General features: G+C 50.5%; 1 protein-coding gene across 1 annotated transcript in view; it reads left to right on the plus strand.

The window, feature by feature from the left end:
• LOC130113083 (apoptosis-stimulating of p53 protein 2-like) overlaps window positions 1-17974 on the plus strand; it is a 47841-nt gene that overhangs the window by 24672 nt on the left and 5195 nt on the right. The window contains exons 2-15 of the mRNA XM_056280594.1: window positions 1054-1201; window positions 1313-1426; window positions 4930-5052; window positions 5237-5307; window positions 6537-6638; window positions 6761-6935; window positions 8777-8973; window positions 9282-9446; window positions 10314-10527; window positions 10683-10799; window positions 11292-11398; window positions 14846-15218; window positions 16136-16815; window positions 16993-17012. Of these exons, the coding sequence (XP_056136569.1) occupies window positions 1054-1201; window positions 1313-1426; window positions 4930-5052; window positions 5237-5307; window positions 6537-6638; window positions 6761-6935; window positions 8777-8973; window positions 9282-9446; window positions 10314-10527; window positions 10683-10799; window positions 11292-11398; window positions 14846-15218; window positions 16136-16815; window positions 16993-17012 (2606 nt within the window). The remainder of the gene's footprint in view (window positions 1-1053; window positions 1202-1312; window positions 1427-4929; window positions 5053-5236; window positions 5308-6536; window positions 6639-6760; window positions 6936-8776; window positions 8974-9281; window positions 9447-10313; window positions 10528-10682; window positions 10800-11291; window positions 11399-14845; window positions 15219-16135; window positions 16816-16992; window positions 17013-17974) is intronic.

The raw sequence follows: 17974 nt of genomic DNA on the forward strand, positions 1-17974 counted from the left end.
CTAACATCTGACAATATAACAATAAAAATTCAAAAATATGGAGATGAATTAAAACTTTTTGGAAAACTATGGCGTTCAAAGGTGTGCTAATGGTTCCCCCCGTGCCGCGACCGCTTCGTTCGCTTATGCCTTGGGCCGGCTCAGGGTCCCGGGGTCGAGTCCCGGGGTCGTCCAACCTTGGGGGTCGTCCCGGGTCGTCCTCTGTGTGGAGTTTGTATGTTCTCCCCATGTCTGCGTGGGTTTCCTCCGGGTGCTCGGGTTTCCTCCCACCATCAAAAAGACATGCACGTTAGGGTTAATGCTCCTGCCTGTGCCCCTGAGCAAGGCAGTGGGAAGAAGTGCTGGAGTTGGTCCCCGGGTGCTGCAGCTGCCCACTGCTCCTATACAATAGGATGGGTTAAATACAGAGAACACCTTCATTGTAACCTGTGCAATGACGAAATAAAGTGGCTTTGTTTCTTCTTCTTCTACTAGTGAATATATTTCTTCTTCTACTAGTGAATATATTTCTTCTTCTACTAGTGAATATATTTCTTCTTCTACTAGTGAATATATTTCTTCTTCTACTAGTGAATATATTTCTTCTTCTACTAGTGAATATACGTATTTCTTCTTCTACTAGTTTATTTGCTCCCACTTTTGATGATATTGCGTTTGCCAACAGTTTGCTGAGTAAGATTCCCTGTCTTAGCACCCCCTTTTTGATATTTAAAGTGGACTTAAATTGTGCTATTGAGCCATCTTTAGACCACGCCACCTCCCACTCCACCTCCCACTCCACCTCCCACTCACTCCTATGGGAGTCCCTTCAGGCCCACCTCAATATTCCTTATTGCTCATATCTTAGCAGGACCCATAAAGCTGTACTGGATCAGACCATCAGTATGCCTTAAGTCTGTCTCCAGCTCTATATAAACAGTGCCTGAACCTGGTTTGTGCTTTATGAGGACCGTCTCAGAAGCCTCCAAACCAGCCCGTTAACTCGACCCACAGACCACCGGCGTGCCGAGCCGCTAACGCCACCTATTCTGCTTCTCTGTCCTCCCCCTCCAGACCTTTCTCACCATCTTCCTCAGCAACAGTGACCGTCATGTGACCGAGGTGCCGGTCACGCCGGAGACGCTGTGCCGCGATGTCCTGGAGCTCTGCAAGGAGCCCGGCGAGGTGGACTGCTACCTGGCCGAGCTGTGGAGAGGATCCGGTCTGTCCCTCTCGGAGCTTTCCACACATGCTGAGGGTTGACAACAGTGTGCAGGGATTCAAACCCCCGAGTGTTTAACTTGAAAGGTGTCTTTTCTCTCCAACTAATCAGAGCGTGCGGTGGGTGATGGGGAGCGCATGGTGGATGTGCTGCAGCGTTGGGGACAGCACAGAGGGGAGGTGCGGTTGCTCCTGCGACACCAACGGCCCCCGGGACGAGAGGCGGGTAAGAAACTGCCCCCGCGCAGTGTGTGCTTCAGTGTGTGCTTCAGTATGTGAGCTTCAGCACTGTCGTGCACTCATTTGTGTCCCGTTTCTGTCGAGACAATCGACAGACTAGATTCTGCAGCGGCGGCGCTGAAGCACGTTTTGTGGCCGCACATGACAGGAAGTGACCCACGCAGTCCACAACACAGACCACAGACCACAGCTTAGGACTCAGCGCTCCGCAGGGGACACCGCGGGTCATTACTGATTGTGTTTCTTGGTTTTATTCTAAAAAACCCCCAACAAATCCCCTCTGGTGGCTCTAAATCCAGCTAACAGAGCGGAGTCGTTTATTCCTATTGCTCATGAGCAAAACCTGGTCTTCTCACCATTTCCCTTTCATTCGCCTGGAGCGTTTTCTTATTACATATTACATTTGATTTATTCTTATTTAGGACCTGTAGAAAAAACAAAGACAATAAACGACAAAGTCTAACGTGTGGTTAAATTGTCATCCTCCAGTGTTCTCAATCACTGCTAAACTCTAGAGGTCAGATGAGTCCACATAGGATCTGCCCTGTCAGTCTGTCCACTAGGGGTTATTCAGGGTTGTCTCGGCTCATGGCTCCCCAAAAAGGTCAACCTTTTTAATCCCAGCACAGGACAGTTTACGCAGACCGACCTTTGACCTGTTATCGACTAGCGGCTCATTGTTTGCTATGATAAACTGGTACCAGTCTCTGGCCCTCTTCTCCAGTGGGGTGTATTTCCTCATATCTGCCACAGGCGGTGTATTTTCTGTGGGTTGATGATGTTGTGCAAGGTGTTCTGTACCACTGAACACACCGTGCGTCTGAATCCGAACAAAACCACATCCGGATTCCACCCACGTCCAGTACATCGACAATACAACAACAAAACGTTAGGTTACTTCCTAACCCCGCTTCTCTGAGTAGGGGTTATTATGGGATGCTATGGGATACGCTCTCATTATGGGATACGCCCCCTCCAGGGCTTATGGGATACTATGGGATACGCTCTCATTATGGGATACGCCCCCTCCAGGGGTTATGGGATACTATGGGATACGCTCTCATTATGTGATACGCTCTCACTATGGGATACGCCCCCTTGAGTGGGTGTATCCCATAGTGAGAAACCAATGCTATGAAAGAGAACTACTTAACAGGAAGTAAAAAACAAGTGGACTCTGGACTGATAGTAAATTATCATGAAACTAAATGAGCGCCACCTTGTGTTTCACGACCTCACCTGACATTCAGGTTTCAGCTGAAGGGAATGTTGTGGACCAAAGACACGTAATGTAACGGATGTAAGTCATCCTATAGGAGAACTGATGAATAAAACCCCGTTCATTGTATGTGTGTGTGTGTGTGTGTCTGCGGGTGTGTAGAGTTTAACTTTTATACTTCGGAAAACAAGATACTTTTTAAAGAAATGTTGATTAAGTGGCAAAAAAAAACCCAAACTAAATTCTGCGATCTTCATCACTCTCTTCAGTCTCTATGAGCGCTTAATCCAGTTCTCTCTCTCTCTCACACACACACACACACACACACACACACACACACACACACACACGTATGTGTTTGGCATGTGGGAGAAGAACATGTAAATGCCACGCAGAAGAACTGGACTCAAACCCACAACACTCTGACTGTGAAGTTCTTTGTATGTGTCCAATCATGACACGACTATATTGTGATCTGGTGAGAATTTACAGCAGCTTTTAGAGGGGACCACTATAGACCACATAGACCATCACAACTCAGAATTGGCTAAGAAACTGTTAAAGTAACAGGCAGCAGTTTAGGTGAACATAAACCGCCATGCATGGATATTACTTGTGGTGTACCCCAGGGGTCGGTTTTAGGTCCTAAACTGTTCGTCCTGTACTTAAATGACATATGCAAGATATCAACAATATTGAAATTTGTTTTGTTTGCAGATGACACGAATATGTTTTGTTCTGGTGAGAATGTACAGCAGCTTTTGGAGGTGACCACAATAGAAATGGAAAAATTAAAACGGTGGTTTGATAAAAAGAAATTCTCTTTAAATCTGGACAAAACAAAACTTATGTTGTTTGGAAATCCCTTTAAAAATACCAAAGTAAAAGTAGCGATTGACAATGTCCAACTAGAAAGAGTGTATGAAAATAAATGTCTAGGTGTGATGCTAGACCACAGAATCTGCTGGAAACCTCACATAACATATGTGTGAGCAAAGCTGCAAGGAGCATTGCATCATGAGGAAAGCAAGACACATTCTGGATCATACATCATTGTACACTCTGTATTGTTCATTTATTTTACCATATCTGATCTACCGTGTGGAGGTATGGGGTAACACCTACAACACCACCCTACAACCATTATGTATACTACACAAAAGAGCCATAAGGACAGTTAATAGTGTAGGACATCATGAACACACCAACAAGCTATTTTTAAAGTCAAGTGCCTTGAGGTTCAGGGATTTAGTAGAATTTAACACAGCACAAATAATGTTCAAAGCAAGAAACAATCTACTACCCAGTACTATACAACAATATCCTCAGATAGAGAAGGAGAATATCATTTGAGAGGGAAATTAAACTTCCAGAAATGATGTGTTGGTACAACTGTGAAGAGCATGGGCATCTCCATCTGTGGGCTAAAACTCTGGAACAGTGTGAGCATGGAGCTCAAACACAGTACAAACACTACACAGTCCAAGAAGAAGTACAAAGGACCGGCCATCAAGACATATAGGCACGACGAAGAGTTGTGTTCACTGTCTAAGTTTTACTTACCTCCAAACATTCCTAATTACATTTTTTCTTTTCATTTTTCACGTTTTTATTTATCCAGGATAGCATGACGTACTCTTTTTCAGCCCCATCTGACCTCATTCACACAATTTCACCCACCACCTCTGGTTGTGGTCAAGACAATTGTGGTTGTACTGGTCAGCTCCCAGTAACCAACAGTAGTAGATTATGGATGTACTGGTCAGCTCCCAGTAACCAACAGTAGTAGATTATGGATGTACTGGTCAGCTCCCAGTAACCAACAGTAGTAGATTATGGATGTACTGGTCAGCTCCCAGTAACAACAGTAGTAGATTATGGTTGTACTGATCAGCTCCCAGTAACCAACAGTAGTAGATTATGGTTGTGCTGGTCAGCTCCCAGTAACAACAGTAGTAGACTATTGTTGTACTGGTCAGCTCCCAGTAACAACAGTAGTAGATTATGGTTGTACTGGTCAGCTCCCATTAACCAACGGTAGTAGACTGCGGTTGGACTGGTCAGCTTCCAGTAACCAACAGTAGTAGACTATGGTTGTACTGGTCAGCTCCCAGTAACAACGGTAGTAGACTGTGGTTGTACTGGTCAGCTCCCAGTAACCAACAGTAGTAGACTGTGGTTGTACTGGTCAGCTCCCAGTAACCAACAGTAGTAGACTGCGGTTGTGTCCCAGTGATCAATAGTAGTAGACTGTGGTTTTCTGTTTCCAGGTGTCTCCAGAGATCAGGTGATGAAGAGGAGCGTGTCGAAGGGTCAGCCCCCAGGTCTGAATGCGAGGCAGGGAGGGACCGAAGAGCCCGATACTCAGTCAACCTTCCCTAGAGAAATAAAGGGTGATCAACGTACAGATTGCTAGATGATTCACACGGGGTGATCACACCTCATCTGAGCTCATCTTCATATCCACGCACATAGAGGCAGGCGGGGCTTCCGGCTGAAGAAACTCAATTCAAAGGATGACCGTGATCTGGTGTCTGAGAGTCGCATGCTGAGTGACCCATGTTTTCCTGTTTCCAGGTGGCTCCAGAGATCACGCGATGAAGAGGAGTGTGGCGAAGGGTTTCATGGACCGAGGCACAGAGAATGGGGTGAGTCGCACGCCGACACTGCTCCTGAAGAAATCTAGCAAGGCTTTCAGCTCCAGCCAGAGATAGTATGAATAGCACTAACTTCAGCTAAATCAACAAACTGTTACTGCAAAAAGAGTAGACTCGAGATAGATGCGTTCAAAAATAAACCTAATCAACCAATCACCATGCAAATGTTTTAATGAACTTCCTCACTCGTTCCTCACTGCCACTCCAAAAAACATGAGCTCATGAGCAAACTCAGGTCTTCATCTCCAGCTACTCCTGCAGATCCTGTCTTACCAAATTCATATGTCTATACGATGAGTCCTGGTAGTCCCTGTTGTTACAGCTTTTGGTACTATCTCTCTTGATACGGTGACTAAGCTCATCAGCTTCTAAACCAACTGCTTGCCTACTTGGCCCTTTACCAGCAAAACTTTTTAAAGACCCCTCCTGGGACCTACAGCGCTAGACATTCATTTATCACTTACTCCTGGCACCGCTCCCAGCAGTTGTAAGATGGCTGTGGGTAAACCTCTACTCAAGAAACCACATCTCGATCCAGGGTCTCTTAAAGACCATCGACCAGTCTCTAATCGTCCATTCTTTTCTGAAGTACTAGAGAGAGTTGTGTACCAACAACTTTCCACCCATATAGAAGCAAACCACCTATATGAACCTTCTTTACGGGGTGATGGTGGTCACGGGGCTCAGGTCCTGGGCTGTTCCGGTGGCATCTGGACACTGCTTGGCATCCGCCTCGTCATATTCTTCACGTATCGCATAATTCGGTCATCCTCTTTTAATATTGTATTGTGTAAACACAACATCCATTGCGCGTTGTGCGTCTTGGGAGAGAGAGCTCCTCCTCTGGTGCTCCCCCTGAGCTTTCTTCCTGTTGTTTCTCCCTGTTAAGGGTTTTTAGGGAGTTGTTCCTTATCCGATGTGAGGGTCTAAGGACAGGATGTTGTGTTGCTGTAGAGCCCCCTGAGGCACATTTGTAACTTGGGATAATGGGCTACACAAATGAAACTGACTCGACTGGCTTGTGCGTCCTCATGGCTGGGTTAAGAGATAATTAAGCCTGCAAATATCCAGGATTTCACAAAACCTTCCTGCTGGTAGAGACATTGATGAAAATACATGACGGGAACTTGCCCTGAAGGAGCTGATCCTGTTTGTAGATATGAGAGTGGCCGAGTCCACAGGAGTAATGTGATGAGGTAGGATCAATGTCTGTGTTTTAGGTGACAACCCCCCCTATAGACCTGACTCTGACGGAGTTGCAGGACTTGGCGATGCATCAGCAGCAGCAGATTGACACACAGCAGCAACTCTTGACCTCCAAGGTACAAAAGTTGTGTACTTTGATTGTAATATGTCCACAGTCTATAAGTATAGTTGGGCGTCAGGGTGGCAAATTACTCCCGTGGACAAACCGATTCAGTGAAACTTGACCTCTGACCTGCAGGAGCAGCACCTGCGGTACTTGAGGTTGCAGGAGCAGCGGCAGCAGCAGCAGCCGTCGGAGCAGGAGAGACTCCAGCAGCTCAGAGAGAACGCCCACAACCAGGAGGCCAAACTGCGGCGTGTCCGGGCTCTCAGGGGCCAAGTGGAGCAGAAACGCCTCAGCAACAGCAAGCTGGGTGAGTGGGATGCAGTTGCGTGGGTGACGTCAGGCCTTTAGCAGGAGCGTTTTCTCAGAAACAGCGCTGAACACGGGGAAACTCCTGCTGTATGCAGATATGACCCGTCAGGTGGAAGATTCAATACTTGGACGCCAAACCAGTTGTTTGGGATTTGTTGTTGGGTTCAGACAGAACAACACAACTGCAAAGACACCAGCACTCACGCAACATAGACAGAGACACAGAAGACAACTTAGAAGTACAACAACAATGGAGCAACGTGCTAGGTGCGTTGAAAAGAGCGTTGTGCAGTTGAACAGATGTGGGTTGTTCGTGAGTCTTAGTTCTTAGTCTTGCTGTGTGATGTCTTGCTGCTCTGGATTGCACAGAAGGACATCTGTGGCCAGGCGTGGCTCTACGGGGCGGCAACAGGGGTGGCAAGACTGTGTCCCAGAGGTGGCAGCTGCCACCTCTGGGACACAGTCTTGCCACCCCTGTTGCCGCCCCATTTATAAATCAGATAATATGATTTTAAAGTATATTTTATGTACATGCATGGCGAAGGTCAATGAGACCCGCACCAAACTCATCTCAAACAGAAGTCGCCGATTTAGAATCCCCCCTCCCCCTCACAGGCGCGGGTCTACGGGGTGGCAGCTGCCACCTCTGGGACACAGTCTTGCCACCCCAGGAAAAAACCTCTAGATCCGCCCCTGTCTGCGGCCCCATGAGCCTAAAGCAATACGCCGGTACTTTTGAACCTAAGGCCCATTTTCATTAGGAGTCGAACCAAGTGAGGGGTAGCAGAATCTTTGAAATCGATTCAGTATTTGAACAAGCGAGTATAAAGCGGAGCATCCAGCTAGCGTAGCGGTCTATTCCGTTGCCTACCAACACGGGGATCACCGGTTCGAATCCCCGTGTTACCTCCAGCTTGGTCGGGCGTCCCTACAGACACAACTGGTCGTGTCTGCGGGTGGGAAGCCGGATGTGGGTATGAGTCCTGGTTGCTGCACTAGCGCCTCCTCTGGTCGGTCAGGGCACCTGTTCAGGGGGAGGGGGAACTGGGGGGAATAGCATGATCCTCCCACGCGCTACGTCCCCCTGGTGAAACTCCACACTGTCAGGTGAAAAGAAGCGGCTGGCGACTCCACATGTATGGGAGGAGCCGTGGTAGTGTGCTGCCCTCCCCGGATCGGCAGAGGGGGTGGAGCAGAGACCGGGACGGCTCGGGAGAGTGGGGTAATTAATTGGCCAAGTACAGTTGGGGAGAAAAGGGGGGAGGGGGGGCGGGACTCCCCTGCTGGCAGTCGGACCGGGTCTGCTGGTACCGTGAAAGGAGTCAGCTGCCTGCCTGTTTTGGGCGGGTTCTTCTTCTGTCTCCTTACAGCAGTCTTTTCCGCTATCCATCGTCTCACAGTGCCACCTAGTGGTGATAGAAGTGTGTGTCTCTAAACACAGCAGTGCTAGTCCTGGGCGATATGGGAAATATTACCATGGTGATAAAAAGCAGTGTCTCCCAGTATCGATGTACGTCATCATATCCGCCTTCATGTGTAAAAGTGCCACGTTTACAAGGTGACGGAGGCTCAGCTGAGTGAAGTGCGGGCTGATGTGACGTGTGTTATCGAACCAACACGAGCGTTCACACCAAACTCCCCCACATGTCTCACACCTCATGTTGTTAGACGTTTTAGTTCACACGTTGCCACTATTCTAATCTACACATCAAAGTTGTGTATCACAATATCTGAATTTCACCAACGATATAATTCATGAGATAATATTGATCCACTGCCCAGCCCGGTCAGTCATGAGCCCTCCCAGATCCAGACTAACTCTGTGTGTGTGTGTGTCAGTGGAGGAGATAGAGCAGATGTCGGGTCTCTTCCACCACAAGCAGAGGGAGCTGCTGGTGGCGGTGGCGCGGGTGGAGGAGCTGAGTCAACAGCTGGAGGCACTGAGGAGCAGCAGGGCGGAGCATCTTCCTCACCACCCCGCCTCCTCCTCGTCCTCCTCCGCCACCGAGTTGGAGCGCCTCTGTAAGGAGCTGCAGGTGAGAACGTCTCACTGCCCACCGTTACTGGACGGGTAGCCGTCCAGACCAGGTGCATTCTGGGAAAGACTCCAGAACCTTCCAGTACTGAAACTGAATGAACCCACCACCGCACAGGGACCGAATGGTCAACAGTCAAGTTTAACAGAGAAAATAAACCCAAACCCAGCGTAGTTCGCTCCCAACGGGACCAGCTACGTGTGCTTAACAAGGGTTGGGGTTTGAACACACGGCACAGTTTGAGTTAATAACCGAGCTCCTGCATGAGTGAGTGAACCAATGAACGAGTGAATCTCCTCCCCCTTCAGCTGCGCAACAAGCTGAACCAGGAGCAGAGTGTCAAGCTGCAGCAGCAGAAGGACTGTCTCTCCAAGAAGAACCTGGAGGTCGCCGCCATGGACCGCCGCCTTGCCGAACTCCGCCAGAGGCTCTGGAAGAAGAAGGCCGCCCTGCAGCAGAAGGAGAACCTGCCGGTGAGTTTGAACCAGTCGGCAAATCAGCCAGCAAGTCTTAACCATGTGAAGAGGTCACTTCTTAGACTTTCTATCACTGCCGTGTTTAAGACAATAACTACTACTACTGCCGGCTGCTGCCGTTAGGGGGCGCCACAGCGGATCATCCGTTTCCATCTCTTCCTGTCCTCTCCATCTTCCTCTGTCACACCAGCCACCTGCATGTCCTCCCTCACCACATCCATAAACCTCCTCTTTGACCTTCCTCTTCTCCTCTTCCCTGGCAGCTCCATATTCAGCATCCTTCTCCCAGTATACCCAGCATCTCTCCTCCACACATGTCCACACCATCTCCATCTTGTCTCTCTTGCTTTGTCTCCAGACCGTCCAACCTGAGCTGTCCCTCTAATATACTCCTTCCTAATCCTGTCCTTCTTCATCACTCCCAGTGAAAATCTTATCATCTTCATCTCTGCCACCTCCAGCTCCTCCACCTCCTGTCTTTTCATCAGTGCCACTGTCTCCAGACCATATAACATAGCTGGTCTCACTACCATCTGGTAAACCTTCCCTTTAACTCTTGCTGGTACCCTTCTGTCACACATCACTCCTGACACTCTTCTCCACCCACTCCACCCTGCCTGCACCCTCCTCTTCACCTCTCTCCTGCACTCCTCAACCTGCATCTGCATCTGCATCTGTAGTGGATCACAATGTCATCATTGTGATCCACTACAGAAGTCGATGTCAGTGAAGAGAGACACTGAAAATAAAAGCCAGTAAAGGTTTCCGGGTCAGATCTGAACCGCCGGGCAGAAGGTCCGTGGTTTACATTCATCCAGTAGAGTCACCAGGACTCATCGTTTGGTTTGACTGGGTTTCTCTCAGGTGGCCCCGGACAGCCAGGGCCCTCAGCAGGGTGGGCCCTCCAGAGTAGCTGCCGTGGGGCCTTACATCCAGTCCTCCTTCGGCTCCCAGGGGCCGCCTCCGCCAGCATGCAAGGACACGTGGTTGAAGGCGACATACCCGGATGGCACCGCCACCCTGCCCATGCCAGACTCCTCCGTCAAACCTCCGCCCAGACCCCTAAAACCAGCCTCAGGTACCGTGTGTGTGTGTGTTTATGCCAAATAAGCAGGAACAACTTAGTTGTCCTCTATAGATATTCAGTCAGCATCAAACAGGGAACACCGATACCCACCGGTTTTCACCCAGTCCACTGTCTCCCCTGCCCCACCCCTCTCCGGGACCGCTCAGGCTTCCAGACGTCAAAGATCACCAGACTCTCTGACTGGAGCAGCTCTCCAGCGGACCCGGGTTACAGCCACGCCTCCACGCTGCCCCGCATGTCCAGCACAAGCTACCGCAACCCAGGTGACCTTTGACCCTAAACCCCAGTGACAAGATCACATTTAAACCCGCTCCCAGATCCCACTGGTTCTACAGCAAACTTTAAAGAGCCGAGTATGAAAGGCTACGTGGAAGAGATGTAGCATGCAGACGGCCAGCTGGGGGCGCCATAGATCACTCTGGGCAATGGAAGCGGTGCTTAGATGGATTATTTCTGCAGAATAGTGTCAGCTGAAACTTGTTGAACTACATACTTACGGATGTTTGTTGGAGAAGGACATTGTAAAGACTTAGACGTCGCTAAGCATCGCTGCTCTGACTGTTAGATAAACCGGACCGATGACCTGGGTTTGAACCCATGTGACCGACCGTGAGCTTGAGTGATTTAACGACTAAAAGTTAACGGGTTAGCGGTTAGCTTGAGCATCTGAATTAGCCGAGCTGCTGTCAGATGGTTTCATGCCGGGTGTGATGAGGCCAGCGTTACCGTGACAACTTCCTTTGTGTCCCCTACAGACGGCTGTACCCTCTCTGACCAGAAGGGGCTCTCCGGATCAGATGTCCCGCCCCCCGTCCCCAAACGGACCAATCATATCGGCGAGAACCACCTCAGGGACAGCCAGGTACTGCCGTCAGTCTGTCAGTCATACTTTTCTTCGTCTGAATGTGTTCTGACTTCTGTTAAAGATGGCCGCTTTGTCTGACCTCCTGACCTCCTGACCTCCTGACCTGAGTGGCCGGTTGGAAGGAAGGAAGAAGGAGAGACAGGAAGAGGGAAAAGAGAAGAAGACAAAGAAATTAAAGACAAAGAAAAGACAGGAAGAATGTGATTTACCAGATTTCTGTTGAAGACCACATCACTGGTTTACAACGGAGTCCGGTCTTCATGTAATCTGTCTCAGACTCGGTCCTGACAAGTCCCACCAGATTCCCACTTCCTGGTTTTGGACACTGTGGCTTCCTGTTTCAGTAACGCTCATATCAAACATAAACGCTGACTAAACGTTTGTTTTCTTGACGAGTTTCATTACGTATTGTTTCTAAAACAACCCAAGGTCGCCTCAGCATGTCTTGTCGCTGGGGCGGAGAGTGGCGTTGAGTTGGAGGGTGGCGTTGGGTCGGAGAGAGGCGTTGGATTAGAGTGTAGCGTTGAGTTGGAGGGTGGCTTTGGGTCGGAGAGAGGCGTTGGATTAGAGTGTAGCGTTGAGTTGGAGGGTGGCTTTGGGTCGGGCTGTGGCGTTGGGTCGGGGTGTGGAGTTGGGGCGGAGAGTGGCGTTGGGTCGGGCTGTGGCGTTGGGTTGGGGTGTGGAGTTGGGTCGGGGTGTGGTGTTGGGTCGGGGTGTGGAGTTGGGTCGGGGTGTGGCTTTGGGTCGGGCTGTGGCGTTGGGTCGGGGTGTGGTGTTGGGTCGGGGTGTGGTGTTGGGGTGGAGAGAGGTGTTGAGTTGGAGAGTGGCGTTGAGTTGGAGGGTGGCGTTGGGTCGGAGAGAGGCGTTGGATTAGAGTGTAGCGTTGGGTTGGAGAGTGGCTTTGGGTCGGGCTGTGGCGTTGGGTCGGGCTGTGGCGTTGGGTCGGGCTGTGGCGTTGGGTCGGGGTGTGGAGTTGGGGCGGAGAGAGGAGTTGGGTCGGGGTGTGGCGTTGGGCGGGAGAGTGGCGTTGGGTCAGAGAGTGGCGTTGGGTTGGAGGGTGGCGTTGGGTGGGGAAGTGGCGTTGGGTGGGGAAGTGGCGTTGGGTCAGAGAGTGGCGTTGGGTTGGAGGGTGGCGTTGGGTGGGGAAGTGGCGTTGGGTGGGGAAGTGGCGTTGGGTCGGAGAGTGGCGTTGGGTGGGAGAGTGGCGTTGGGTCAGAAAGTGGCATTGGGTCGGAGGGTGGTGTTGGGCGGGAGAGTGGCGTTGGGTGGGAGAGTGGCGTTGGGTCGGAGAGTGGTGTTGGGTGGGGGAGTGGCGTTGGGTTGGAGGGTGGTGTTGGGTGGGGAAGTGGCGTTGGGTCGGAGAGTGGCGTTGGGTGGGAGAGTGGCGTTGGGTCAGAGAGTGGCGTTGGGTCGGAGAGTGGCGTTGGGTCGGAGTGTGGTGTTGGGGCAGAGAGTGGCGTTGGGTTGGAGGGTGGTGTTGGGTCAGAGAGTGGCGTTGGGTTGGAGGGTGGCGTTGGGTTGGAGAGTGGTGTTGGGTTGGAGGGTGGTGTTGGGGTGGAGTGTGGTGTTGGGTTGGAGGGTGGTGTTGGGTAGGAAAGTGACGTTGAGTTGGACTGGGTCAGAGAATGGCGTTGGGTTGGAGAGTGGTGTTGGGTTGGAGGGTGGTGTTGGGGCGGAGAGTGGCGTTGGGTTGAAGGGTGGTGTTGGGGTTGAGGGTGGTGTTGGGTTGGAGGGTGGTGTTGGGGCGGAGTGTGGTGTTGGGTTGGAGGGTGATGTTGGAGCGGAGAGTGGTACTGGGTTGAGTTGGAGGGTGGTGTTGGGGTGGAGGGTGGTCTTGGGGTGGAGTGTGGTGTTGGGTTGGAGGGTGGTGTTTGCTTCCTAATATCTCTGAAATAAAGCAGAGTGAAGCACTCCTCCATATTCTCTTTATACTTGTACATGTAAGTAAAGGGTTTTGTTCTGTTTTGTTTTCTGATTTTTCACACGTATTCACTTCCACACTGTTAACAGTATTACTTTTACTGCCGCATTACTTCTACTGCTGTATTACTTCTACTGCTGTATTACTTCTCCTGCTGCATTACTTCTACTGCTGCATTACTTCTACTGCTGTATTACTTCTCCTGTTGCATTACTTCTACTGCTGTATTACTTCTCCTGCTGCATTACTTCTACTGCTGCATTACTTCTACTGCTGCATTACTTCTCCTGCTGCATTACTTCTACTGCTGTATTACTTCTACTGCTGTATTACTTCTCCTGCTGCATTACTTCTCCTGCTGCATTACTTCTACTGCTGTATTACTTCTACTGCTGTATTACTTCTCCTGCTGCATTACTTCTCCTGCTGCATTACTTCTACTGCTGTATTACTTCTCCTGCTGCATTACTTCTCCTGCTGCATTACTTCTACTGCTGTATTACTTCTCCTGCTGCATTACTTCTCCTGCTGCATTACTTCTACTGCTGTATTACTTCTACTGCTGCATTACTTCTACTGCTGTATTACTTCTCCTGCTGCATTACTTCTACTGCTGTATTACTTCTCCTGCTGCATTACTTCTCCTGCTGCATTACTTCTACTGCTGTATTACTTCTACTGCTGCATTACTTCTACTGCTGTATTACTTCTACTGCTGCATTACTTCTACTGCTGTATTACTTCTCCTGCTGCATTACTTCTCCTGCTGCATTACTTCTACTGCTGTATTACTTCTACTGCTGCATTACTTCTACTGCTGCATTACTTCTACTGCTGCATTACTTCTACTGCTGCATTACTTCTCCTGCTGCATTACTTCTACTGCTGTATTACTTCTACTGCTGTATTACTGCTACTGCTGTATTACTTCTACTGCTGCATTACTTCTCCTGCTGTATTACTTCTCCTGCTGTATTACTTCTACTGCTATATTACTTCTACTGCTGTATTATTTCCCCTGCTGTATTACTTCTACTGCTGTATTACTTCTCCTGCTGCATTACTTCTACTGCTGCATTACTTCTACTGCTGTATTACTTCTACTGCTGTATTACTTCTACTACTGCATTACTTCTACTGCTGCATTACTTCTCCTGCTGTATTACTTCTACTGCTGTATTACTTCTCCTGCTGCATTACTTCTCCTGCTGTATTACTTCTCCTGCTGTATTACTTCTTAAGCTGTATTACTTCTCCTGCTGCATTACTTCTCCTGCTGTATTACTTCTCCTGCTGTATTACTTCTACTGCTGCATTACTTCTCCTACTGTATTACTTCTCCTGCTGCATTACTTCTACTGCTGTATTACTTCTACTTCTGCATTACTTCCCCTGCTGTATTACTTCTACTGCTGCTCTATTACTTCTGCTGCTGTATTACGCCCCCTGCTGGACGCTGGGCAGCCTAACAGGAGGGTTTACGTGCCTTGCTTTTACAGTTTTTGTTCTTCACTGTCTGTCAGGTTTCAGCCAAGGTGTCGGCAAAGACGCCTCCTCTGCCGCCGGTCCCCAGCAAACCCAAATCCTTCTTCAAGTCGTCCTACAGCACCGGCACCTTCCCCGGCAAGGCCCGGCCGGTGGTGGCAGGCGGCAGGCCTGCACATCCTCCGCCTTCCCACAGCAGCACCCTGCCGCTGCCCTCCAAGCAGGAGAACCCTCCAGCGGCCGCTGTGCGACCCTTCACCCCTGACCCTCTGGAAGCTGTGCCCCCGGTACTCCAGAAGCCGCAGATGGTAGCGGCCTCGTCCATCTACACCATGTACACCCAGCAGAGCACGCTCAGCAAGAACTACCCCCCACTAGGACAGGGCACACTGCCCCGCTCCCAGCCAAGAGGTACCTTACAGTCTTACTACTACTACTACTACTACTACTACTACTACTACTACTACTACTACTATAATAATAGACGTGATTTTACAACCACTGTTATTAGGCACCTTGCTTCTCATCCTATTTCCTGTACGCCCCAACTCTCTTCCTGTCCAACTAAGACAACCCAAGTCTCTAGCTTCTTTTACGTCTCGTCTTAAAACGTTCCTTTTTTGGGGGGGGGGGGGGGCTTGCCCCTTTTTCTCCCCAATTGTATTGAGCCAGTTACCCCACTCTCCCGAGCCGTCCCGGTCTCTGCTCCACCCCCTCTGCTGATCCAGGAGGGCTGCAGACTACCACATGCCTCCTCCCATACATGTGGAGTCACCAGCCGCTTCTTTTCACCTGACAGTGAGGAGTTTCACCAGGGGGACGTAGCGCATGGGAGGATCACGCTATTCCTCCCAGTTCCCCCCCCCCCCTGAACAGCTGCCCTGACCAACCAGAGGAGGCGCTAGTGCAGTGACCAGGACACATACCGGCATCCGGCTTCTCACCCATACACACGGCCAGTTGTGTCTGTAGGGACGCCTGACCAAGCCGGAGGCAACACGGGGATTCGAACCGGCGATCCCCGTGTTGGTAGGAAACGGAACAGACCGCCACGAAGATTTTCTTTTAATGAAAGCTTTTACAAATGTTTTATATTTGTTTTTATTTATTCATAGTTTTTATTTGTACTCTTACTTATTTGGTGTTGTTGCCTGGGCCGGTTTTATTTCTTTGTAAAGTACTTTGTAAAGTACTTTCTAACATTGTTTTAGAAAAGTGCCATATAAATAACGTTATTTCTATTATTATCACTACACTACTGCAACCACTACTACTAACCAGTAAGTACCAGATGTTTGGAGGCGCTAACGGGTTCTCCCTCTCCTCAGTGTATGGTAAACCTCTCCTCCCGTCCACGGGGGGGCAGCCTTGTGTCATCTCGGAGAACACAGCGGGGCATTCTGGGTCTGCAGCCTCTGAGGGTAGTGAGGCGGAGCAGAGCTGCGACGGCGTGGCGCCAGAGCCAGGCGAGCGTATTGCCCCCCGGCCCCTCAGCCCTACCAAGCTCCTCCCCTTCCTGTCCAACCCCCACCGCAGCCCGAGCGACGTGGACCTGGAGGCGTTGCGTCGGCGGCTGCAGCATGCGCCGCGGCCCCTGAAGAAACGGAGCTCCATCACGGAGCCCGAGGGCCCCGCAGGGCCCAACATCCAGAAACTGCTCTACCAGAAAACCACGCTGGCTGCCATGGAGGTTGTTGGCACTCAGCTGGGATCGGTGGAGGTCACCGGGGACAACGGCACCGCCCCGGGAGACGGTCAGACCCCTCCGCCTCTGCCCCCCCGTTCCCCCGTCCCTGAACCCGCCTCCTGCCACGCCCTCCAGACCCCACTGGAGGAGGATGAGAAGGAGGAGGAGGAGGAGGAGGGGGAGCCTCCTCGGCAGGAGTCCTTTCAGGAGGAGTACCCACCCTATCCACCTCCCCCCTACCCGAGTGCTGCAGAACCAGAGCAGGAAGACGACTACAGCCTTCAGCCTCCAGAGGTCACAGGACAGGTCACCCTGCCACCGGTAAGACAGACCGTCACCCAGCTATCACTTCCTTTCCAGGGTCATGTCTTATTTCCTGTCTGAGGTTCTGTATACCATAATACACTCTCGTATGAACATGTAGCCACTTCGCACTCACCTCGGTCCAGCTGTTACAGCTGTTACCACCTGGTCTTCTTTCAGTTTTGTGTCACATAGAGCATCAAGTCCTTTTCCTGGTCTGTAAACATTTCACAAGGTAAAGAAATACTAGATGGTGACTGAGAGAGACCTGGGGGTGGCACGGTGGCGCAGTGGTTAGCACGGTCACCTCACAGCAAGAAGGTCCTGGGTTCGAGTCCCGGGGTAGTCCAACCCTGGGGGTCGTCCCGGGTCGTCCTCTGTGTGGAGTTTGCATGTTCTCCCCGTGTCTGGGTGGGTTTCCTCCGGGGGCTCCGGTTTCCTCCCACAGTCCAAAGACCTGGAGGTCAGGTGACTCGGCCGTACTACATTGTCCCTAGGTGTGAGTGTATGTGTGGGCCCTGTGTGGTGGCCTGGCGGCCTGTCCAGAGTGTCGCCCCACCTGCCGCCCAATGACTGCTGGGATAGGCTCCAGCATCCCTGCGACCCTGCTCTCAGGGTCACGGGGTTTGGATGATGGATGGGTGGATGGGTGGATGAAAGAGGCTGGTACCTATTTAAGTTCTGGCCACCAGACCCAGAAATTGCCACGATCCTTGTTCCCATCAGAGCGTTGTCTGATGATGAAGTGTCATATTAGAAAAGCCAGATGGAAACAACAACAACAAGTCCTCCAACCCGTACGACCACGTAGGTCGTTTGTCCTCTAATACGACCCACAAGAGCATTTCCTAAATCAGCGCCCCTGGCGGCGGCAGGAGATATGACACAGATACGTTTCGCCTCTGTGCATTGTGGGTCAATAGAATACGTAGTTAGTGCGTTTTTGTGTTGCTTCGCCGTCTGGTATAGTAACTAAGGTTGCTGTTGGCAGTATGTTTACTACGAATGACGTCATAAGAGCTAACTTAACGTTAGCCACAGGTTAGCTAGTCAGCTAGCGTGGACATTATAACCGCTATGTGACATTACACTTTGCTTTTATTGATATTCCTTCTCACGAGAGCTTATGGAAGGAGGTGCTTATTGTTACAGGGGAAGTGTGACGGAGGACCGCCAG

This window comes from Lampris incognitus, chromosome 5, assembly GCF_029633865.1.
Source record: "Lampris incognitus isolate fLamInc1 chromosome 5, fLamInc1.hap2, whole genome shotgun sequence".
NCBI classification, from domain to species: domain Eukaryota; kingdom Metazoa; phylum Chordata; class Actinopteri; order Lampriformes; family Lampridae; genus Lampris; species Lampris incognitus.